This window comes from Pipistrellus hanaki, assembly GCF_964339955.1.
Source record: "Pipistrellus hanaki genome assembly, chromosome: 11".
In the NCBI taxonomy this organism is placed as follows: domain Eukaryota; kingdom Metazoa; phylum Chordata; class Mammalia; order Chiroptera; family Vespertilionidae; genus Pipistrellus; species Pipistrellus hanaki.
Window position 1 is genome coordinate 42,519,143 of NC_140513.1, and position 25,067 is coordinate 42,544,209.

A 25,067-nucleotide genomic window follows, 5' to 3' on the forward strand; every position below is an offset into this window, starting at 1 on the left:
CTTTTAGAACTTTCTACTAACATCTTGTTTAAATTCATTTCTAATTTAAAATATTCAAACTTAAATGTTATACAAAAAGACTTACTTGATGATGAATAATAAATCATAAATTATTCTCATGCTCTGAAACAACCCACTAGAGATTCTGATTTCATTTTGTTACAGAAAAGTTAGCTGCCTTTTAAGTGGTTTTATACTCTCCTCCTGGTCTCCAACCCTACAGAAGACAATAGGTATGTATGCACTCACACAGCAGCAAATGTTCTTGAATTAGTATTTACTATATTAAGATGCTAGTAGTTCTCATTAGATTTTTCATAGGAAAAAGTTGTTGATATCACTACTTTTAGTTCTCCAATAAATAAGAGGCTATAAAACATATTATATAAAATTATATAAAATAACTCAAAAAATGTTATAGGATTTGCTACTACAAATACAGGGCGGGAAAAGTAAGTTTATAGTTGTAGGTATGCAAAACATTAATGAGGTCATTAATGTCTTACAAAAACTTTGTATATCCTCTAATTCACCAGGAACGCTGTTACAACTCCAAAGGATCCCAAAGAACTGAAAAACTTATCTAGAATTTATTCTAGGCAGCATTTCCATACATAATTAACATGACTGAACAAATTCACTAAATAACATAGCAAATATCAAGTCTTCGAAAAATATCTAATAAAAGTGGAAAATTTGTCACTATGCAATGTTAAAGGAGAAATCTCATTTTGTGTAAGTTTATTATATAAAAACACCTGCAAATGCATAGAATAAGATTATAATAAAATAAAGAATAAAATTCTTGGTAGTTTTCTTAATTTTTCAAATTTTCTATAATAAACATTTCATTTTATTAGCAATTAAAAGAAATATTATGATACTTACATTAGCCACCTTTTCAACATAAGTCTTCATTGTTTTCACAATCACTTTCCTGTCCTTAAAAAAGAAAAATTGTCTCAACTTTTAATTATAGATTAAAGGTATTTCATAGGTAAAATTCTGATTTAATATTAAGTTGTCATTGGAGTGGCTTTATACTATCCTCTGGTCTCTATTTTCATTAGTGAAAATAGTCATACAGACAGAACAAAAAAATTTGCAATATATTAGCCCTTTCAGAGCTATTAGAATCTTACATTTGTATGTGATACCCATTCAGACATAAATATGAGCCATAAAATTATCAGTTGCAAGGCTAACTTAGTGAAATGACCTTCTTTTACAGTGAGAAATGAGAGATCCGACTTCCAATGTCTGAACAGTATTCAAATATATAGTCTATGGCATTTCATACATATTTGTAGAAATTAAATTTGTATTAATGTAAAAAGTGGACAAAGTACAACTGTCTTTTGAAGGCAGAATTATATTGATCAAAGAAATGAAAATCAGTTCTGTTAAACTTCTGTAGTTAGTATGGTCTTCACGCTCAAATACTTAACATCTGTATGAACAAATGCGTAACTATTCACTATCTCCTCTCCCTGCTTCCTCTCCCATTAAGATAAATAAATATTGTATTGATTTGATTGACAGATCCCTTCCCAAATAATGACAACTCAAGATTTTCATCCAGCCATGAAAACAATTGCTGTTATAAATAAACTATAAAGTTAAAATAATCTGACTTCACTACTTAAAAATGTCTTTTATTACTACTACCTTTTAGGACTAGGCCCAAAGAAGGCCAATTCCTGAGAGGCCCTGAGGCACAACTTTGCAAAGACAAGCAGTTTCTGCACAACAAGGTCTGGACCAAAGGAGACAGAGAGTCTAAGGAAAGGCAGGTCAAGCCCTTACACCTACCTTGGGCGTGCCATGCCACAGGCAGTGCATGGCCACCCTGGCACCATCGTGTGTGTGCGCCAGGTACACCACGGCTTCACGGATGGCTTCGATCATTTCCTGGGGAACAAATGCCATCAAGACTTCAGTTTATTCTTTCTTTCTGCCTTCAAAACTAATCTGTCCACTAGGGAGCAGTTAGGCACAGAGGATGAAAAAGATTATAGGTAGCAAACAATTTAATTGTTCATTTTGTAGACAAGCACATGCATACATATAATCTTTCTAGGAATATTCTTTTCCATCAGGAGTGGCAAATACTGCTGACAAGCAATTTCTATTAAAATGTACTTCTATTTTATCAAATATATCTGTATTAAGATATACTTCTATTTTGTCAACTATATCTGTATTAAAATGTCTATTTAAAGAAAAATGCATATATACAATATATTCTAAATGATTTTTTTAAGAAAAAGAAGGCTAGGAAGTGGCTATGGCAAAAAGGTAATAGAAAAGCCAGGTAAAATAAATAAAAAGCTGTTTTATAAAAGGGAAGAGAACCAAAACACTAGTTTGGGCTAAAAAGTCTCTCTTTTTTAGTTTATCACTGGATTACTTCCAAGAAATCACATTAATAATTCACCATCAAAGCAATAAACATTATTTCCCTAATAAAATTAATCTCTATATTAGACTAGGCCAACACTATCAATGACTCTTTAGTTAAAAAAATAAACAAAAATCCCAATTGTTAATTTCTTACAAGGTAGTCTGGCTTAAATTATATTTTGGAAGCTAAACATATAGATGTAAATGAGTTCTGGCAGTTGACAACTGCAGGGACCCATTTTAGTCCATTCCTAATGAAAAAATTTGTGTTAAATAAATAAGTACAAAGTCTCCTTCCAGAGAGAGGAAGGTGGGTGCCTATTTTCTTCAATAAGGAACAAGTAATTCCATCCTTAATTTCCTTACAATCCTTACCCAGGATGAATCTCAACAGCACAGATTTCAACTTATGTGCCTAAACTTATGAATCTCTTCAAAGCTCTCCAGCTGGAGAGCTATACATATATTTTGCTTCCACTATCCCCAAAGGGTTTTTTTCTCTCTCTTTTGAAAAGGCCCTCAGGGCCAGAAGAGTTGCCTTTATACTTTATACTGACACAGGGTTCCCAATGATTGTTTTTGCTATTACTAAAACACATTTAACACTAAAAAGAAAGATTTTCCCACCACTGAATGTATTGAAATGATAATTTTTCAGTTCTGAAAATAGTCCTACCTCAATACATCTAGAACTGTGAGACACTGTACTGTGCAGGGACGGGAGATAATTCCCCCCAAAAGAAGCAGCAGCTGCTATGGTCATGAACTATAAGCTCAGGTCATTCTTGGGAGATTATTTTGTATGTTAATTTCTGGCAGGTCAACATTCCTATGAATGTTTAGTCTGGCAGATGTGTTAGGAAGTCAGTGTTATTATTTGAGTGATCCCTTATTAGGATGAAGACAATGAGCTCACTGTACGGTGAGGCAAGCAAAGTTCAAGGGACTACGATGAATTCTCGTTTGTACTCCCATCACTGACTTGAAGGCCAGTGCAATTTACCTTTGGTCTCTGTTTCTTTGCTCTCTGTCACATGAGGTCCAGTTTTTCATGGTTCATTTAGTTTTACATAATTGTTCTCCTCTAACCTTTTCCTCCTCTAATCTGTTAACACCAACATTCTCTTTTTGTATCATTACAGGTGAATTTCAAACTACTTGAATGCTGAATATAACTCTATTTGTTAGTTAATTTTTAAATTAAGTTAGCTAGAGAATATGCTGGAATATAATTAAAATATAAAAATTAAATGGAGTTGATAAAACCATGGTCAATTCTATTGCCTTCTGGTAAAAATCTAAAGGCAATTAGCAGACTTGCTTAAAGAAAGTTTACTGCATTATTTTCTCTAAATAAGAAGCTCTTCAAAATTCCCAAAAGACAACGTTTGTCCAAGCAGTATTTTACATATTAACATGGCTCTTCTATGTTTTGGTCTAAAAACTAAAACCAAGAACTTACTGATCTTAGCTTTGAGGGCGCATGGGTAAAAAAGTCCAAGAACACTTTATGCACCAAAGAGTGCTTAATCACAGCTTCCCTGGAAATAGGAAAAAGGGAAAAGAGAATACATCAGATCTGCTGCTACACTAATAGACATAGTAACCTCAGTTGTCTTAAAATAATCAAAGCAAGTAAAATGGTTTTAGCAAATTTAATTCATCAAAAGACAGATTATATCTTTCAGCAATATTAAGATTAAAAAAATAACTTTTAGCCCTAGCCAGTTTGGCTCAGTGGATAAAGCATCGGCCTGTGAACTGGAGGGTCCCGGTTCAATTCCCGGTCAGGGCATATGCCTGGGTTGCAGGCTTGATCCCCAGTATGGGATGTGCAGAAGGCAGCCCATCAATGATTCTCTCTCATCATTGATGTTTCTGTCTCTCTCTCCTTCTCCCTTACTCTCTGAAATCAATAATAATATATATTTTTAAATGTAGATTATATAATTTTAAAAAATATATTATAGATTATATAATTTAGATTATAGAAATATTTTAGTGCTTGCCATTATGATCAAAACCAGGATACAGATTGCTAATATTTAACCAGCAAATGAAATCATTCAAAATATACTCTCTTAAATATATTTTTTACCCAACAATGGACACATGATTATAAATCTATTTTCTTTCTGTCAAGCACCCTTCACATTGCATCACTTTCATAAAATAATTTTAGTAAAGTTAAAACCCAAGTAGATCAAAGCATTACCAGCAACTGCAACACCTAATTGACCCAAACTTCCTAGTGTGACACTTGGTGAATTCAGGTATTACAGTGGAGGCTGATGATCAGGCACCAACAACTTCAAGTTCACATTGAGTGTTTAAATAGATGGCAGAAACATACTGGTTTTAGGGGCAAACCACTGTTCTGAGTATTCTGGAAATATAAACCTATATTCGTGAAACTCTATAAAATATGTACTATTATTATCCCAATTTCATAGATATGGAAATTGAAGCACAGAAAGGTTAAGCTGCCCAAGGTCACATAGTTAGTGACTGAGGAGGCACTAGGATTCACAGCCAGGCCATCTGGTCTGAGGCTACATCTTAATCCCTTCACCAAGGTCCAAATGCCAAGAAGGTCACATGTCCAATTTCTAAGTCTTACAATCCAACTGAAATAACATTACATTGGGAAAACTATCCATCATTCTATGCAAGGGCTATATAAAATTTCCTCCTTCAAATGCTACTTGTTAAGAAAAAAACAAAAACAAAACAGCAACAGCTTTCTTACTTTTGGGCCATTGGAGTTAGAATCTGTTTCATTTCATCCATGATAAGCTCTAGTTTTTCCGGCTGTACCTCTAGTACTTTGTCCAGAGTTGGGTGATCTGCTGACTGCAACAGAAGAAAAATTAAACCCCTCTAAATTTAATGACGCAGATACACTTGTGGAGTAATTCTCTATTATCTCATTCTCAGTGTGTACGCCCACCAACGTACTTAAAAGAGCCAGGCTAACCAACCAACTCAACGAGCCAACAGGTCAAGCACCTAGCACACATGCCTAATCACAAAATCAAGTAGTCAGCTGAAAATCCTTGCCAACTTGTGTTGTGTACTCACCTATAGTGACAGTTACATTAGAAATAAAGCACTAAATTCAACCCAGGACTTGAACCTGACTGGTAGAGGCAACCCAGGAATTAATCCATATCCCTGGAGGTAAGTGTGGGCATTTACCTCCCAAATCTGAAATAGACCCTTTAAATGTCCTATACCCATTCCTGGCCTTTTCCAGGTTCAATCCCTGTGACTGTATCCAAGGTTGGGCCTCTCTACTCCCATTCCTCTCTAGATACAAGCTGGAGAAGAGAAATCCACACACATGAAGAAACACGGGAAAAGGCAGCAACAGGGAGCCCAATGCACTTCTGCCAGAGCTGGTCGGGGTGGAGACACAGCTTCACTTCTGTGAAGAGGCTTCTACCTTGGCCTATCTGACTGCAGAGACGGAGTACTGAAGCATTACACGCGGCATTTGGGAGGAAGTAACAACAGTAGTTCAATTTAAAGGGGATTTAAAAATAATGTCCGGATGAAAGAGAAAGTATAATCACTTGCTCACTATACAAAAGACAAAATAATCCATGAGAAAAAAAAAGGGGGTGCTTTAAGATGGTCTCTTGAAGGACCAGCCAAAGTAAAAATACAGTTTGAAAACAGGGCATCAGAAGGTAAGTAACAGCTCATAGGAAAAGCAGAAACGCTAGAAGGGCTACCTTGTAAAGCTGAAACGTGTTCCCATAGAGCTCCTCCGTCAACATGTTTCTCTGCTCTAAAATGGCTTTGTCGTTGTACGCGTACTCCACGATGGCCGAGGCTTCGGCGTGTCGGAGCATCTTCCTCACGTGGCCTTTAAAACTTCTGATTATCTCCGCAATCTGTGGTTTACCCCTAAACCCGATGAGATAAAAGGTAAATGATACAGAGAAGGCTGGGTGACAACAAAACATAACTTGACACCATCATAACTCCTGAGACCAACTCATCATGGGGGGAGGGGTGTCTACCTCAGAGAGAGGCTTATGGGAAAGAAAATCAAACTGCCTTGTATTTCTACCTCAAGCTTCTAAGTTACAAGGTAGCTGAAACCTGGCTCTGCTTACCAGCTGCAAGACCCTGGACAAGTTATTTAACCTCTCTGCCACAGTGTCTTCATTCATAAAATAGAAAGAATAATGTTAATGTGAGCATTAAATGAGCTAAGATGTGACCAGCTCATAATAAGTGCTCAATAAATGTCAGTTCCCATTAAATTATTCAGCTTGAGAAAAGCAGGGAAAGAAAAAAGGAGAAGGTAAAAGTCAAAAATGCATAGAAATAGGAATAAAACATATTCTAAGGATGTTCTTTCAAAACAGGACTTATTCACAAGTACCGTGTTTCCCCGAAAATAAGACATCCTCCGAAAATAAGACCTACTTACAGGTTTCCTTCTGAGTGAAATATAAGGCATCTCCCCCACCCCCCACCCCCCGAAAATAAGGCCCCCCTAGGCTAAACATGAGAGATTTGGTCCACTAATTCTGAAAGAAATGGAGTCACAAGAAATTCACCAGGAAATTCAGGAATTGGATTGTTATGATGATGTTCCAGAAGATGATGACATGATTGTCATGGAATAAATGAGTAAATTCTTGATACTGTAGGATTTACAGTTTGTCTGGTTTGTGTTGACAACTACCGTATTACCGTACCGTATACAGGTAATAAATTTCCTTTATTTTCATTTAACAATAAATGTGTACTGTATTCTTCTTCATGGAAAAATAAGACATCCCCTGAAAATAAGACCTAGTGCATCTTTGGGAGCAAAAATTAATATAAGACACTGTCTTATTTTTGGGGAAACAGGGTAGTTACATTACATCCTAAAATCAAGCAGCTGATAATCATAGTCAGGAATAGCTGTTGAAAATTTTTGTCAGCAGTACTTTTTTGTTGATTAACATATTTTGGCACATTATTACACTCAGAAAGAGAAATCAAGACAAATATAAATTCCACCTAATTCAAGAAATCCTCCCATCTTGAGATTTCTTCTTCTTATTTTTTTAATTCTTGCTCGAGGATATTTTTCCATTGATTTTTAGAGAGAATGGGAGAGAGAGGGAAAGACAGAGAAATATTGATTGTGAGAGAAACGCATCCATTGGTTACCTCCTGCATGTGCCCCAGCCAAGGCCAGGGCTGGGGAGGAACCTGCAACCAAGGTACCTGCCCTTTCCCGGAATCAAACCCAGGACCTTTCGGTCCACAGGCTGATGCTCTAGCCACTGAGCCAAACTGGCTAGGGCCCATCTTGACATTTCTTGACCACTGGCTCTGCCTCTGCCTCTGTGTGTACTCACCTGCGCCTCCCAACCCTCTCCCTCCAAATACTGGTAACAAATTACAAGTTAATTATCCTAATTCTCTTCTTCTAGGGCTTCATGATATACACTAAGAATGGTGAAGGCAGTGCTATCAATTTACATTAATTTCTGCATTTGTTTTTAAGATCACACTCCCTGGAAAACATTACAAACAATTGCTGAGGGTCATTCTATGGTCACAGACTTTCAAGAAACATTTGCACACAATCAATACCCACATCTTTAAAAAACTAATATAAATATATTTTATAAATAAAACAACTCACCCATACATGAGAAATTTCTTAACAATATTTCTGGAATATTTAGCTTTACTTAATTCAACCAAATCATCTGGAAAACAAAATATATTATAATGGCTCCTTAGAAACAAAGGAAAGAACTAAATAAATACATCATTCAAGGTATATAAACAACTAGCCCCCTGTCTATCCCAGGCAAAGAACAAATAAAAATTTAAAAAGTCCTACAGAGGACAAACTGCTTTCCCACACAGAATTCTTATGCAAGACAGTCTTGGGTATTTCAAGAGAAAACAAGTGACTCATTATAAATGATTACAATTAATCTTCAAAATATAAGAAATACCTCGTAGTTCTTCAAAAGCCTGTTTTCTCTGTTCTTCATTGCCAAACTGAATGTAACACTGGATCACACGAGTTGAATCATGTGCAAATGCAATCTGTAGAAAAGACAGTTTGGGCCTTAGACTAATTCTCTGTGAGATTTATGTTTCTATCATCCTATCCTATCCTATCCAATAAAGAGGGAATATGCTAATTGACCCTCACGCTGTTCCACAGCCAGGAAGGAGGGAATATGCTAATTGACTGCCCTGCCCTCATAGATGGTGGCACCTACAGCCAATAAGGAGGGACTATACTAATTAACTGCCCTGCCTCAAAGGTGGCGGCACCCAGTCCCCTCAGCCCCACCAGGGCAACCTGCCACCAGAGTCCCACAGTTCCCTCAGCCCACCAGGTTCCCAGGCCAGCTCGAAGAGCAGGCAAGCCTCAGAAGGTGGCTGCCCAGCCACCCAGGGCTGCCCGAAGCTCAGATAACCAGGGTTAGTCAAGGCTTGCGCTGCCGGCAGTGGCAGCAGCAGACATTTATTCGGGCGTCACCTTCCCCTGATCACCAGGTTGCCTCCAGCCCCTGAGAACTCCCAGACTATGAGAGGGGGCAGGCTGGGCTGAATGACCCCTCCTCCAGTGCATGAATTTTCATGCACCCGGCCTCTATATAATAAAAGACTAATATGCAAATCTATTGAATGGCTGGTCGCTATGATATGCACTGACCACCAGGGGGCAGATGCTCAACACAGGAGCTGCCCCCTGGTGGTCAGTGCGCTCTCACAGGGGGAGCGCCGCTCAGTCAGAAGCTGGGCTCACAGCTGTCGAGGGCAGCAGTGGTGGGAGCCTCTCGCGCCTCCAGGGCAGTGCTAAAGATGTCTGACTGCTGGCTTTGGACATCCTCTGAGGGCTCCCTGAGGGTGTGAAAGGTGCAGGCCGGGCTGAGGGTACCCACTCCCCCTCCACGAGTGCACAGATTTCATTCACCAGGCCTCTAGTATTATGTTTTATTGCTATCGTTTTCAGAATTCCTTGCTAGGTAAAATGTAGGGTCTTCATGGATAAAATTAAATCTAGACTACTGAAGAGTAAAAATATCTGTTTTAATGGTACAAAATGGCATTCTTTGGTTTTGCTGCCTACAATACAGCACTGAGACAGGAACAGATTTAACTATTTTGCAAGATTCCAATCATTATTACTTAAAACAAAAAATCAAACCAAACTTGTCTAATGATTATACATACCATAGTTCTCATTTCTCTGAAAGTTACTTTCTCTGAAAAAGGGATTTTCTTATTCAAAAATTCTATTCTATGATTTTATAAATCTAAGAAAGTTTGGCTGACTGCAGATAGCAAGACCATTTACCATATACTATTCAAATTCTTCAAGATAACTTTCAAGAACACTGATTTATATTAAATAAATTATTTAAAAATGACACAGCCAAGCCGAAACCGGTTTGGCTCAGTGGTAGAGCGTCGGTCTACGGACTGAAAGGTCCCAGGTTCGATTCCAGTCAAGGGCATGTACATTGGTTGTGGGCACATCCCCAGTAGGGGGTGTGTAAGAGGCAGCTGGTCAATGTTTCTCTCTCATCGACGTTTCTAGCTCTCTATCTCTCTCCCTTCCTCTCTGTAAAAAATCAATAAAATATATTTAAAAGAAAAAATGACACAGACAAATACTTATTTTTTGTGTGTGTGTATTGTTGTTTTTTACAATTTCCCAGCAATAATTTCTCTAATTATTAAATTTTTTATTTAGTCATTATTTGAAATTTTTGGCTAAATGCATTTAAAACAATTACACTTGTCATAAATGTCCAGCTACCCTTTACAGAGTAAGTCAATTTCAAGAGTTGAAATTGCAAATGTAATTTTGCCCTACTTACAGTTTTAATTTTTCCTTGAATCAACTTCTGCAAATCACTCATCAACTTCACTCTTTTTTCTTTGTCACAGTCTTTTCTATAAAAGAGAATTAAAGAGGGCGGAAAATAGCTTAAGTGAAGACATTTTATACACGGGAAACTAAAAACTGCTTTAGTGTATGTTCACCCAGTTAAGTGTGATTTTCTCTTCCAAGGCAGCAAATCTTTTGACATTAACATTACTTTTCCAGAGCAGCCAGGGAGAAGTAATTTTCTCAAAGGCAGAAATTCATCTCACAAGGTATAATTTCATGCATCAATCTAAACCTTCACAGCCAGAACTTCAAAAAGTAAAGAAAGTAATAAAACAAGTGCAAGACACCAAAGACTTAAGTATTTCAAAACAGAGCTGATAAGAAATTGTCCTTCATTTTCTCAGAAATCTTTCAGGAAAGATGTCAAACCCAATTTAACTCGAATGCATTTTCATAAACATATCTGACACCATCCTAGTGATTTCCACATTTCTAAAACAAGATATCCAAATATGATACCTCCACTGGAGTGTTATGAGTGCTCCCTAAATAACCCAAGTACTACGTCATTTGTTTTAGGACATCTCACTATCTACAAGGCATACTCTCACTCCTCCATCATCTCAAAGAGACTAATAAAGGTGCCACTCAGGAGCATTACCTTCTCACGATCTCCCAAATCTGCTTTGCCCGAACAACAATGTCATAGTTGGTTCTATCACTTAGTTGTCTGCTTTGCTTCAGTTCTTTCTTCTTCTTTTTGAAATCATCCCATTTGGGTTTCTTGGCTGCTGATTCTAGTCATTATAGAAATTATTTCCAATTACATTTAACATTCTGAGTGCCACAAACAAGTATGAGTCGGGTACATAGGGCAATCACTGATCAGGATCTATATATACTCAATGGGGAAACTAGAAGAGGGAAAATATCACTCTATATGCTTATACTTTATTTCATTCTCTAAAAAGTTTATACATTTTAAATTTGGTTCAAACTAGCCATCCATTCATTCAGTAGCTATTTATTGATTCTTAAGAGGATATCTATTTAAAAAAAAAAAAAAAGAAAGAAAGAAAGAAAACAAAAGGATGGTAAAAAAAAAAAACAACTCAGAATTTTTAAGCATCCTTTTCAATTGTAAAATAAATTGTACTGAAACATCAAGTTCATCGGACGTTAGGTATAATTAGTTCTTTTTAAAAATATATATATATATTTTTATTGATTTCATAGAGGAAGGGAGAGGGAAAGAGATAGAAACATCAATGAGAGAATCATTGATCGGCTGCCTCCTGCAAGCCCCTCACTGGGGATCGAGCCCACAACCCAGGCATGAGCCCTTGACCAGAATCGAACCCAAGATCCTTCAGTCCACAGGCCGACGCTCTATCCACTGAACCAAACCGGCCAGGGCAATCCCATATACTTTTCACCCCCACCCCAAATGCTGCCTGTCACGGAACAAGAATAGGAAGCCTCTAACAGATTTCCAGAGTCCTGTGCACAGTGGTTCTGGCAACGGCTCGGGTAGGGCAAGGCTTCCACAGAAACCACGCCAAAGGAACCAGTGCTTACCATCACTTTTACCGTCCGGCTGGAATTTCCTCTTCTTGTTGAATTTATTTGCCTGCTGGAATTTGTTCTTTGGTATTTTATCCCCTTGTTTCTTGGTCTTGAACTGTTTCACACCTTTTTTCCCTGGTTTTGTGGCACTTTTCTGAAAGTTCTTAGATGCAATTTTAGGTCCACCTTCCTTAACAACTTTTCTGGGGAATGTCTTTGAAGAACCAGAATCTAGTGACGATACAAAGTAATTATTAGTTCAATGATCCTGAGCCTAGATCTCTTATATCCAATACTGGGTTGTACCGTATTTTTCGGACCATAAGACGCACTTTTTTTTCCCCCAGAAGTGGGGGGGAAAAGTCCCTGCGTCTTATGGTCCAAATATAGCCTACACATATACTGTAAAAAAAAAGTATTTTTACTTGCCCGGCTCTGTGTGGTCTCTGTGTGCTTGCCCGGCTCTAAAATGGTTCTAAATGCTGCTGTTTACTTTACAGGGTTGATTACATGTGTTTATGACTGTGATGTTGGGTTTTAATGCACATAAAATATTTTAGGACACTATTTGTTTCAGAATCTTTTTTTCTTCATTTCCCTTCTCTAAAAACTGGTGCGTCTTATGGTCCGAAAAATACGGTATTTGTTACAGAAAATTACACCCTCTAATTGAAAATACTTTGTCCTACTCTCAAATATGGAGCAGAGTAGGATTTAAAATACCAAATCAAAATTTAAAAACTTCCTGATTACAAAATTATAACAACACAGGTTCATTACAGAAAACCTATAAAGTATAAGTATGCATATTAAAAACTATATTCTAGAGGTATCCAGTTTGGTATATTTCTCTATTTTACGCATAGAGTAGAAGTGAGGTATTATTTATATGCATTTGTATTCTAATTTAATGACTCCAAATTATTAGTCTTTACACATAACTTCTAAAAGTTCAATAACATCGTAGGAATCTAAAAATAGAACAAACACTTGAAATTTAGGAGGTATATCATATAAGCAAATTAAAGATGTTAATTTTTCAAAAATCCTAGTTTTTGAAAACAATTTCAAACACTATAATAAAATTATTTGACAAAAATCTTTGGTCAACAAAGTTTGCAATTAAATACCCAACAAATGACATGAAAACTGCAACAGCTATGCCCTAAGACGGCTGTAAGAAAAACAAGCAAAGACTGCTTAGGAAACATTTAATCACCTACACAGACTGACTTTTCTATTCTGCAATACTGACACCTGATGGAATATTAAGACATCAAAATTAGAAATCTTGAAGATAAAAGTATATAGTTTACCAGTATTATATACTAACCAACCACAATTTATCAAACATTAAAATACAATGTGGTGAATTAGTGTGGCTAATGTGAGGCAATAATATCACTAGCTGACATTCCTCCCTCCAATTATAAAGGCCAAATAAATAATCACACAAGAAGCATAGTTTGGAAAGGCTTTCTTACCATTGTTCGTATAAAATCTGTTTTTTTCTTGTGACGGCTTTGGACCTTTTCCTGTGAATTTTTGTTTTGCTTTGACTTCCATTATGGCAACTCTGGAAAAAAAAAAAAAAAACCAAAAGGATCGCTGAATTGCTCTCATCTAAGTCATTAAGTAGGCACTGCAACATTTAGTCGAAGTTCTTACATACAAGGCAATTCCTGTGAGGGCCCACACATGTCCAGGAAGTAAACAATCATTGCTTCTAAGACTTTACAATGGGAAATAAACACCAACATAAAAAATAAGAGCAGCCAAAGCCAGTTGAGCTCAGTGGATGGAGCATCTGCCTAAGGACTGAAGGATCCCGGGTTCGATTCCGGTCAGGGAATGTACCTTGGTTGCTGGCACATCCCCAGCAGGGGGTGTGCAGGAGGCAGCTGATCAATGTTTCTCTCACATCGATGTTTCTAACTCCCTGTCCCTCTCCCTTCCTCTCTGTAAAAAATCAATAAAAATATATTTTTTAAAAAATAAGAGCAAACACACACAGACAAACTTGCACATGTGCACCCTGGCTAGTGTGTCATTTATTTGAAGGCAATGCTTCAGCAATAGTACTGGGAAATCTTTCAGTCTGCTGTGTCCTTTTGACAAGCCCCATCTTTAAAAAAAAAAAAAATTAAAAAATCATGTTCCTACTTCCTGATACATGTTCTAAGTTCACCTTATATGAGTGCTGGGTGTGCTTGCTGTCACTGGGGTGTCACTGCTTCTGGGTGTTTTCACCCAACAGGGTTAGTAACATGTATACTTGCCTATATGAACACACAAACCTGTTTCCTTGCCTATTAAATAAGCTCATACTAATGTCTCCCAATTCTTTTTTTTTTTCAAATGTATTTTATTGATTTTTTACAGGGAGGAAAGGAGAGGGACAGAGAGTTAGAAACATCGATCAGCTGCCTCCTGCACACCCCCTACTGGGGACGTGCCTGCAACCAAGGTACATGCCCTTGACAGGAATTGAACCTGAGACCCTTCAGTCCTCAGCCTGACGCTCTATCCACTGAGCCAAACTGGTTTTGGCAGTGTCTCCCAATTCTAATCAAGTGCCACAGGGTCCTCTACTCTTCTCCTGCTTATCTGTAACTTCTTTCTCTGACAGTTTCTCTGACAGTGAGAAATTTGCCTCTCCATATCTACAATTTGTGTATTGTTTAACCCTAGCACACATGTAGGGGGTGCAGAATTGCTAACCTGTATCCCCGTGAGATACAAATTTACCAAGGACAGTACTCATCTTTCCCACTCTCTTCTCCTTCTCATCCAATGGCACATCAGCCATTCAAGGGAAAAAAAAGACACACAAAACCCTAAAATTTATCTTCTCACTTGCCTGCTACATTCAGGCCTTCAGTAGTCTTGTCCACCCCCTTTCAAAAACACCTCTAACCCTCCAACTTTGATCTCTGCTACGGCCACCTTAATCCAAACCATTATCAATAAACTCCAATTATAGAATCAATAATAACACACATGACAGGCATTTTCTAAAGACAACCAGGGCCCATCCCGTTTCCCCCTTGCTTAGAAGCCTTCACTGTGTTCTACAAATGGGAACAGAAATGGCAATGCATTCCCACGAAGAGAAAATCCAAACTCCCCTCCCAGGGCTTTCCACGCCCTGCAGAACCTCGTCCCACCACCATATCCCCTGCATCACTGCACTCCTAGCTCAACGCATTGATTCCTTTTCTACAGCTCCCAGCTCCGGGACTCAGCCCAAGTTTCTGCTTCCACTTGAAGTCCTTCCCCCTTGGCTTCGGGATTTCAGGGTGCCTCTCGTCATGTTTCAGGTCGGCTTAAAGGTGACTTCGTCAGACTGCCCCGTCCCCCATCTTCGTTCCCAACAAGTTTCCCTTCAGCGCTCAGAACTTGGCAAACTCGGCACCTCGCACTGACCGGGCGCAGAGCGGACGTGTGTCAAACGTCCGATAAAAAGGCTGAGCGCAGCTACCCCGGGCCCGGGATCTAGAGGGTGAAAGGAGCCAGGCTAACGCTGCATTCTCAGGACAACGCGGTGGAGAGGGGCTCCAAGTTCCCAGAACAGACACGATCCCTGAAGGCTGCCCAGCGAGTGACAGGTGTCAACCCCTCTATCCTCTCCGGCGGCCCCGAGGACCCCCACTCCAGCGCCCGGCATGGGGCGAATCCCTCCCAGGAGCAGTCGCCCAGCCCGCCGCCCCACTCACCGCACACGTGTTGGTGGCCGCCACCGGACAGCTCCCGGCTCCTGCCGCCGCTTCCGCTTCCTGGATTTGCCCCGCCCCCGGATCCAAGGATTTCTTCTTCCGCTGGGGAGCTAGGGTTAAAGGGCGGGGATTAGCCGGAGAAGTTCGGCATTTCTATTGGTCCACCTCTATTACGTCATCGGGAAGAACCATGGCAGGGACGCAAGCGGATTTGGCCCTTGAGACGACCCGTCGGCGAGGGCGTGTCAGCGGCTCCAGGAAGTGACGTCATTAACCCTGTCGCTTCCGCGCCGGGAAGAAGGCGGTGCTTATCGAGGGCCGGTCAATTTTTTAAAGCCGCCTTGGTAGGCATGGTTCATTCTGGAGCCCGAAGTCATACTAAGTAGTTAACGTTTTTAGAGCGAGTTAATTTGCATTTCCCCTGACAGCCTCCAGCGCGAGAGATAAAAGGGAAACCTCAGGAGCCGGTTTGAATTGTATAATCCTGTTTTGGTTTTTTTTCCCCCCGCTTGCTAGCCCTGGGGCTGTGGGCAAATTATTCAATTTCTCTGAGCCTTGATGATCTGATCAATAAAATAGAGATAGCTAGAGAGCTAAATCAAAGCTCTTAGTAACAGTGAATGGTCATGATAAGCTCTCAATAAATGTTTACCATTTTTAAGGTCTGCGTTTATCCCATTTGCCCACGTCAGAAAGTGAGACTAGTTCGGATAGTATCCCCATTTTACAGATGAGAAAACGGACGCCACTAACTCGGGTCAACCCACACCATGTATCCTCTAACAGTTCTGTAGGCTAGAAGCCCCAGATCACACGGGAGGCAAGGTTGTGCACCTTCCGGAGGCTCCAGGGAGAACCCTTTGCCCCCTCCGGCTTTGGTGCTCCTTGGCTTGTGGCTACATGACTCCGGTTTCCGCCTGTTTTCACTTGGCCTTCTCGTCCGTGTCTTGTCTATCTATCAAAAGGGCACTTGTCATTGGCTTTAGGGCCCATTGTGATAATCCCGGATGATCTCATCTGGAGGTTCTCAATTACATCTGCAAAGATCCTTTTCCCAAGAAAGGTTACTTTCACTGACTTATCTTTTCCAGGGCCACCTGGAAAGTTAAAGAAAGAATTGGAACTTGATACCAGGTGTGTCAAGTTCAGATGTCACTGTTTTCTGAATCACAATTTACTGCCCCTCCAGGCTTGAGGCTTGGGCCTGGTAATTCACTAGACTTCCTGAGGGTGGGGCCATGGTTCCTTTCCAGGCACCTATGCCACTACTCAACACATAGGTGTTTGATAAGTACCTATTTTTTTTTTTTTTTTTTTTTGCCTCAACCATTATATTTACATGTCAGCTCATTTAAGTCTCATAAGAACATTTCAGGTAGGTCTCTCACCCCCTAGCCCTCTGCTTTTTTTATGGAAAAGGGGGAAACAAAGTAGTTTTGATCTGGTGAGCCTGACTTCAGTCTCAGCATGACTGCCTCTGTACTGCTTTCTTTAATCCATTAATTCTCCAGTAAACGCTCAAGAACAGGAATTGCAGGTCTATCAACAGTGCTTATTAGGCAAATAGCATGGCACATGCTGGCAAAAACAAAAACAAACTTCACTAATACACCCTACCACACAATACCTGGAAGGGATGCATTTGTAAAGGCCACAGATAGCAGCACCTTGTATCCTCTCAGACACACCCATATAGCTGTCTTAAACATGTACATGAAAAAATGGTTCCATACCAAAGTCCTAGGTTAATATTAGTAATGTTATTTATCAAGTCCTTTGTGCTATCAAAAATAGATTCACTTGTGTTTTTGTTTGTAGTGAATTGAAAGTATCTCTTGGTTTTGCAGAATAGCAACAAAGCTTATCCTGCAATTTTGCAGTTAACCAAGTTAAGCCCAACAATTCTTCAAATATCTAATAATCTTAATGTCCAGTAATATGTGTTTTCCTAGAAGCACAAAATGCTCGTCCTAAATAACATAGGATGCAATTTAATCAGAGCAACTAGACTTACACATATCCAAGAGGTTTACAGCAATGAAATGAAGGGGATTGGCGTTTGGGTCAAATGAACCTGGCTTTGAATCCAAGATCTGTATGTCTGACAAGATAGTGACTGTATGGGCCTCAATTTCTGTAAAATGGGAATAAATACACTGATCTTTTGGGGTTTCTCTGTGACTCAAAGTGATAATAACTGGAAAATTATTAGCCAGTAGTAAATGTTGAGTGGTTCATAGTTTGAGAGACATTAATAGAACCAAGTTGTGTCCATTAGAGATGCTTTGTGTACAAGTACTGAGAGTTCAGCTAATAGTGACTTAAGCAAGAATTTTCTTCACACAACACAATCCTGAAGATAGTTGGTTCTAATTCAATGATTTTCAACCTTTTTCATCTCATGGCACACCTAAACTTCCAGAATTCCACAGCACATCAATATATATATATATATATATATATATATATATATATATATATATATAAATGATTTTATTTTTTTGCTGATCTGATAAAAAAAATAGGTATAATTTTGATTCACACCAATGAGTATTGTATGTTGACTGTTGTCATTTATTTTTTTTTAATAATCTAAGGGAAATGTGGTCAGTGCCCTTGACTAAATAGTCAGGTATTGCAAGTTTTAAGTTATTTTGTGGACACCAGTGTGCTTCTCGTTGCACACCAATTGAAAATCACTGCTCTAGTTTAATGATTCCATAATGTCATCAAAGACTTATGTTCTTTCATAGATTCTATGCTCCACCATGCTCAGCTTGTTAACTTCATTTTCACAGTTACTTTCATTTATTTCCCCCCATTTGTATCTTTTGACTACCTTCATTTACCTCCCCCCCCCCAACCCCCATATTCCTTCACTTCACCTCACAACCATCTCATTTATCTCAATGATTTCTGGTTTTTTAGATTCCACATATAATAAGTGGGGTTATACAGTGTTCATCTTTGTCTGACTTATTTCACTATTTGCAAAATATGCTTCTTAGTTTCAAAATTTATATCAGAGTTCAGGGCCAGAAATGGAAAAAAGAGAATGAAATTTACTTTTTTCCCCACTTTAAGGTGTTATTCTTTTATTCCAGAAGGAAAAGACCTAGCAAGATCCCCCTTCTATTTCAGTGCCTGAAACTGGGTCTCATGGGCACCCCCAGGACTGGAAGTCCATCAGACATGTTAACCAGGCATTTAGAGTTCAGCTTTTTCCAGTACTCCAGTAAAATGAAAGGTCATTTGGCAAATATGCCTCCACCTAGTGGTAGAGATTTAATTTGTGATTTAAACTAATCTGGTTTAAAACGTAAAATTTAATAGCAGTAAGCTAAAACTTAAAAGAATGGTAGTATCCTTGGTAGTGAATCTCAAAGTTGGCCACACATGAAGATCACCTGGGGAGTTTGAAAAGCAAAACCCAAACCCAGTAATTCTAATCTAATTAATCTGAGTGATACCTGGGCATTAAACATTGGGCAAGTTCCCCAGACCATGCTAACGTGCAGCTAAAATTAAGAGCTACTTGTTTAAGGAATGGAGTTCAATTCATGTTGTTGATTTGGTTTTCTAGTTAACTGAGGATTAAAGCCTCTAACCTTCTGACCCCTCTTTTGCAAGGCACCAGAATTCAGAATTAAATGTATAATATACTTGTTTCTGTAAATAGAATGTCTTATTCTTTGGGGTCTCCTGTAGTGACTTAATATCATTAGATACTGAAAATGGTTTAAATTTGAACTGTACACTTTCAAATGTATTCTGAAAAAATATTTTGCTTTTTTTTTCAACTCCACATGATTTTGTACAATTTTTCTCTTTTTCATAAAAATAAAGTGTGTTAGGTGTCAGCTCCCACACATCTCCCTCCCACAAAATGGGTTCTTTAGAGTTCTAATTGATGGGTGTTTAACTAATTGATGTTGTTTCTCTGTTTCCAAAATGCATAAGCAGTGATAAAGAGCATGTTAGTGATATAAAGCATAAGTGAGATTTTGGCAAAGATTGGATTTTATTTTCAGGACCTATTAGAATCATAAATCATAAATCCATGGAAACAGAGCAGTTGCCAACACAACTGCTGGAGTTCTTTTCCTTTAGTAAAAAAGAACTGTTTTGGCGGAGGGAGGGTTATGCTTTTCAATACCGTACATTTGCTGAAAAGTGTGCTAATATAGTCTAAACATGAACTACATATTCAAAAAGTTCTGGTTGCTGTCTGCTAAACACAGAATTGACCTTGTCCTAATTTACTTTCTTTGGTGAAATGTTTAGGAGCAGCAGGAAAATCATATGAGCAAAATAAAAATTGATCTGATTGTAATAAAAAGTGCCACCTTTAATGAAAGATCACATCAGCATGTGATGGAAAAGTAAAAATAATGATCAGTTACTATCACTCAAAGCCCACGAACTGTCATGTATATAAAGAGCGCTTAAATTGTGCTATGATTTTGTAAAAACGAAACTCCTCAAGCGACATGTACCAGCTCTGGTTTTAGCTAGAATAGGAACAATCATGTCAATTATGTTTTTGGGGGGTTTGAATTTTTGTTTAAATTTTTATTTTAGGCTTCATCGGAGGTGTGTGTGCACGGTTCTTCACCATTTTATATGCGGGACTTGAGCATCCGTGGATTTTGGTATCCATGGGATGCCCTGGAACCAATCCCCTGATCACTGGCCAGTGGCTCAAGCAGCTGGTCAGAGGCCTGGAAGGAAAAGGTTATGGGAGATAAGGAGGTCCAGGGTAAAGGCAGGTGGATGGACATAGGAAAGTGAACACAAATCGTAGACATTTTCACATGTTAATACTCACTGAAGGGCATTCACTGTGAACACTAAACAACCAAGTATGCAAAATGACTCAGTCAGTTGACATTAGTCAGCTTTTCAGCATTAGTCCATTTCAGCATCGACAACTAGCATGATGGGTACCTGAATGGGATGGCAGAGATGGGGACTACACATGGGCCCAACAGCATGAACTTTCATGGCTTCCTCTGAAGTAGAAGCTGCCAGCAACAGAAACCATCGCTGAGCCCCTGCTCTGGCATTATTCCCAGAGACCAACAGGCCGCCTGCTGGTAAGTGGAGGACACTGGGCTCCTTTCATTCAGGAATAGCCAGCAGTTTCTCCTCACAGGGACAGAGTCCTATTCCAAGCCCTGGCTTGCCTTTCCTGCTTGTCCACAGGGTTCCAGCCAGCACCACCACCTAGTCCTAGAAGTTCATGAAGTGCCTGTAGCATCTGAACAGTGGACAGGCTTCATAGCAAAGGAGGTCACGTGATCACATGGCACCATCTCCTTCCACATGAAGTGGATGCTCATGTACACTGCCTGCCGCTGGGAGATTTTCTCTCCAGTTTCAGCCTGAGTGAGGCCTAAATGATGCCCTCTAGTCTCAGCATGCAGCCACATACTGAGCCAACTCACCTGTACACTAGGCTTGGGCTCTTTCTTCCTCTTGCAGCTGTTTGGATGGCACCTTGCTTCGTGGCCAAGGTGAGAGCTGAGAAAGGGGAACTGGTGCAGTCCTGTGGGCGGTATGGAGGTCTGTGCTGTTTCTCATGCAGTGAACGCATGCCCTCCTGTCCTAATCGCGCTCAGTCCCTGATGCACCATTTCCATCTGACAGTGCACTGGTGCTGGGCCCACTGGCTTTGTGAAGTAACAGGTGGAACATAACTCGGCTCCTATAGGCAGTTGCAGAGGGTGGTCCTTGGTACTTTCTAGTCAAGCATTCTCTCTCAGGGATCCGAGACACACCAGGAGCTGCTTCTTGAGCTGTGTATAGGGTGTCCTCGCAAAATGTGTACACATTCTTTGAATTATTATAAAGGCAGTGTTTATTAAAATACATTTCATTTTCAATATTGAGCTATCAGCTGTTAAAGTGTGCATACATTTTTTTTTTTTGAGGATGCCCTATATAATGCTTCAGTACAGGTGGTCTGACCTCGCTCCAGAACCCCAAGGCTCTGAGTGTGATCCTCCTAGTCGGGCTTACCTGCACCCTCTTCCCACCACTGGCACTTCCAACTCCACAGGGCCTGCCGATGTTCCGGTCTAAGGGAGCAGGCTCCCTCCTGAGGCAGGCCCCACTTAACAATGGGACCTCCCATGTCCTCTGATGTATTGACTGAAGCAGAATTCCCACACGTGGACTATACGGCCTCCCGAGCCCGAAGAGGCCCACCAGGCATTGTACTTCCTCCTTTGTGTTAAGAGACCGCAAGATGAGGCGATGTGTCTTTGCTTCCCCCTTTTTAAGTCCTCGCTTTGATGCTTCCCGAAAGCTTTACTGAAATGGTCTGTCCCTAAATTCCTGTAGAGTTTGTCTCCCGCCTTCTTCAACGCGTTTCTTACCAAAATGTCCAGCATAGTAGCCATTCTTTATTTTATTGATGGAATTGATCCGTGGTCCAGATGGTCCAGATCTCTGTGAATTATATTAAGAAAGAAGGTGGGTGAGCTAACATAGCCCTGGTGCAAAACTGTAAATGAATATCACTGTTCATGCCAAGGAATATGAACTGTTTCCGATCCTATTTTTCGTCTATTTTTTCATCCAATTTTACCATCTGCTCTGACAACGTAGGCATCTCACCTTTGCGCTCCCGGCCTGGGAAAGCCACATAGCAATGTATTCGTCCATCTCCTAGGGCTCCCCTCCCCAGCCTGGTGTTACATACACAGTTCTAGAACATTGACCCCCTAGTCAGTGTTTTCCTGTTTACTTTTACCTTTCCCCCCTTGGTCAGGCACCCTCATAATCCAGTACCTAGGTATTCTCCTGCTCTGGACGGCATATATGCAGGCCAATTCCTGCAGCTCCTTTGGGGTGTAGTCTCTCTTCTCACTCAGCATGCCCTCAGCTAGGTTATGCTGAGCTTTATCCTAGTTATTGGCCTGGCCAGGGCCAGAGTTCAAATTTTGTCTCATCATCTACTGTTTGTAGAGCCGCATTCTGGGTGTTCTAGAAAAATGGTTCAACTACTCTAGGAGCATTCGACAGCCCAGATGGGAAGGCCAGGATAGGAATAAACAAGATACGGTGAACATCAGAATAAAGCAGTAGGGGCAAAGTGCCAAAGTCATGGTGTGTTCAGTGACAAAGTTCAGAGAGGGGATGCTGGTTGGTAGCTTTGGATACACTAAAGTGTGTGTATGTGGGGGCGCTCATGTGAGGGGAGCAGCACCAGCAGATGGTTGGGGGTTAAGAGGAGCAATGTGTCCCTTGCGAGTGGGTGAATAGTCTCAGGCGGTTGAAACCTCCATGTTAGGTTGGGGTTGCGGGCAGTAGGATTAGAGCATGTATATAGAAAAGGCTGCTTGCACAGAGCCTCAGGCCATAGACCACATGTGTCAAACACAAGGCCCGCGGGCCAAATCCAGCCCGCCAGGCCTTGCAATGTGGCCCGCACCGCGCTGTCATCACTGCACTCCGCTGTCAGTTTATGACATTGTCAGTTTATGACTGTTCAGTAAACCATTCGGCCCGCGATTTAGGCTGGATTTTAGATTTTGGCCCCTTCTCTGATTGAGTTCGACACCCCTACCATAGACCATGGCCATTTGTACCTCCTTACCCACTGGAAGTTGCCAATGAGTTCTAAGTGGAAGTGGTGATGTTTGCAAAGTTTTTTTTTTTAAATCTCTTTGAACTTTTAAAGAAAGTTTAGCAAGACTCTGCCTCCATGTTTTATGGGGATAAACACGAGAGGCAGTATCTTAGTTCCACTAGAAGTCAACCCTAAAACAAAGATTTGCATGAAGGAACTGATTCTTTGGGGTAAGGCTAGGAAATACTAGAGTGGGACTGAGGGAGAGAGACAGGGGACAGAGGCAGCCAACAGTGTGTTCACCATCACGCTGTTTTTCCTTGTGGGTAACTGGAGAGGAATCTTGTTGGGGGACTCCTGGAGCCAGCGCAGATCATACACCTCAGACGGATCCCACTCTCAGGGCCCAGGAGCTGGGGTGTTTATACATGAACTCTCACCAGTCAAGGGTTGAGGGCTGCTCCTGGGGATGGAGAGGTTGTGGTTCCCCAGAACTTCCAGGCTATCATGTGGGCATCAAGAAGGCATTTGGGCCGAAACCGGTTTGGCTCAGTGGATAGAGTGTCGGCCTGTGGACTGAAAGGTCCCAGGTTCGATTCCGGTCAAGGGAATGTACCTTGGTTGCGGGCACATCCCCAGTGGGGGGTGTGCAAGAGGTAGCTGATCGATGATTCTCTCATCGATGTTTCTAACTCTCTATCCCTCTCTCTTCCTCTCTGTAAAAAATCAATAAAATATATTTTAAAAAAGGAAGAAAGAAGGTATTTGGTGGCATCAGAGAAACCTGCAAAGATGCATCTGCGGGTAAGAGGGCCGGGCAATGTGGAATGAAGAAGGAAGGGAGGGGGATATGGACAGGGTACTGGCAGGATCCTCTGCAGGCAGGAATAACTGGATTATTTCAGTCCCCTAGACAGTCACATGAGGCCAATGTGCTGACAGCAGGGAGTGAAAAAAAGGAACAGATTTTAAGAGTTTTATAAAGAAAAAAAATTGCAAGGATTGGTCTTACAGACTTTTGCCTTATAAGGCAACAAATGACTCTGGCCATTTAATTACTTTGGAGTTAACTTCAGAAAAGATTTGGCCTGGCCCCACATGCATTCTTTTTAAATACATTAGGAAAGATAAGTATTCATAAGACTAATCTTTTAACATACCCATGAATTACACACATTAGGAAGGACCTGGGAAAGGTAGGGAAAGCTTTTAAACACACCCCTGGGAGAATAGTGCAACATACACCCACATTCAGACTTGCTTCTGTTATCCATCCTGTCTTTTTCATGGGGACAAAAGAAAAAAATAATAAAGAAATAATGCAAACCTTGAAACAATACTTAGGAATAACCGAGATTTTTTTTTTTTAAAGTAAAAATAATCTAACAGTTTGTTCAAGTATTTCAAGCAGGAGCTTTTGCGAAAACTCACCAAAGTCTGAAAATCAGAAAATAGAAGCATGGGAGAATAATTTACTGAGACATTAATTTAGTCTCATTCTCACAACTGTGCCTAACAGAATGAGAGGCATTCCCTTTTTTCACACCCCTGCTCCTCAAGATGAGGAGAAGAAGGAGGAGGAGGAGGAGGAGGAGGAGGAGGAGGAGGAGGAGAAGGAGGAGGAGGAGGAGGAGGAGGGGGAGGATGGGGTCAGGGGGAAGAGGAGGAGAAAGGCAGCAGTGGGGTTCTTGGGAGAATGGAGCTGGAATTGTTATGCCCAGACTTCGTGATCCCCCAAGGACCACCAGGGAGCCAAGTCCGATGCAATAAACAAAAGAGCCTTCACCATGCTAGCATGTGCTCCTCCCACCCACGCCGGCAGCATGGCGGAAGAGCGCGAATTTCTCCCAGTCCAGGGGTTTTGAGGGCTAGGGATAACTCCGCCCTGCGGGGTGGAGTTGGGAGCTCATCCTTGCCCCGCCCTGCC

The 25,067-nt window shown here is 40.4% G+C and overlaps 1 protein-coding gene across 2 annotated transcripts in view; it reads right to left on the reverse strand.

Annotated features, from left to right (window-relative positions):
- PUM3 (pumilio RNA binding family member 3) overlaps positions 1-15,665 on the reverse strand; it is a 33,299-nt gene extending 17,634 nt beyond the window's left edge. Inside the window, exons 1-12 of one of the 2 annotated variants that reach the window (XM_084899514.1) lie at positions 15,565-15,665; positions 13,333-13,424; positions 11,861-12,079; positions 10,944-11,079; positions 10,269-10,344; positions 8,385-8,478; positions 8,063-8,129; positions 6,141-6,315; positions 5,153-5,256; positions 3,866-3,944; positions 1,813-1,911; positions 889-942 (exon numbers count right to left, since the gene is read on the reverse strand). In XM_084899514.1, the coding sequence (XP_084755640.1) occupies positions 889-942; positions 1,813-1,911; positions 3,866-3,944; positions 5,153-5,256; positions 6,141-6,315; positions 8,063-8,129; positions 8,385-8,478; positions 10,269-10,344; positions 10,944-11,079; positions 11,861-12,079; positions 13,333-13,414 (1,185 nt within the window). In that variant the 5' untranslated portion in view covers positions 13,415-13,424; positions 15,565-15,665. Of the gene's footprint in view, positions 1-888; positions 943-1,812; positions 1,912-3,865; positions 3,945-5,152; positions 5,257-6,140; positions 6,316-8,062; positions 8,130-8,384; positions 8,479-10,268; positions 10,345-10,943; positions 11,080-11,860; positions 12,080-13,332; positions 13,425-15,274; positions 15,544-15,564 lie in introns of those variants that run through there. The other variant, XM_084899515.1, reaches the window with a different exon arrangement.
- Positions 15,666-25,067: the final 9,402 nt, after the last annotated feature.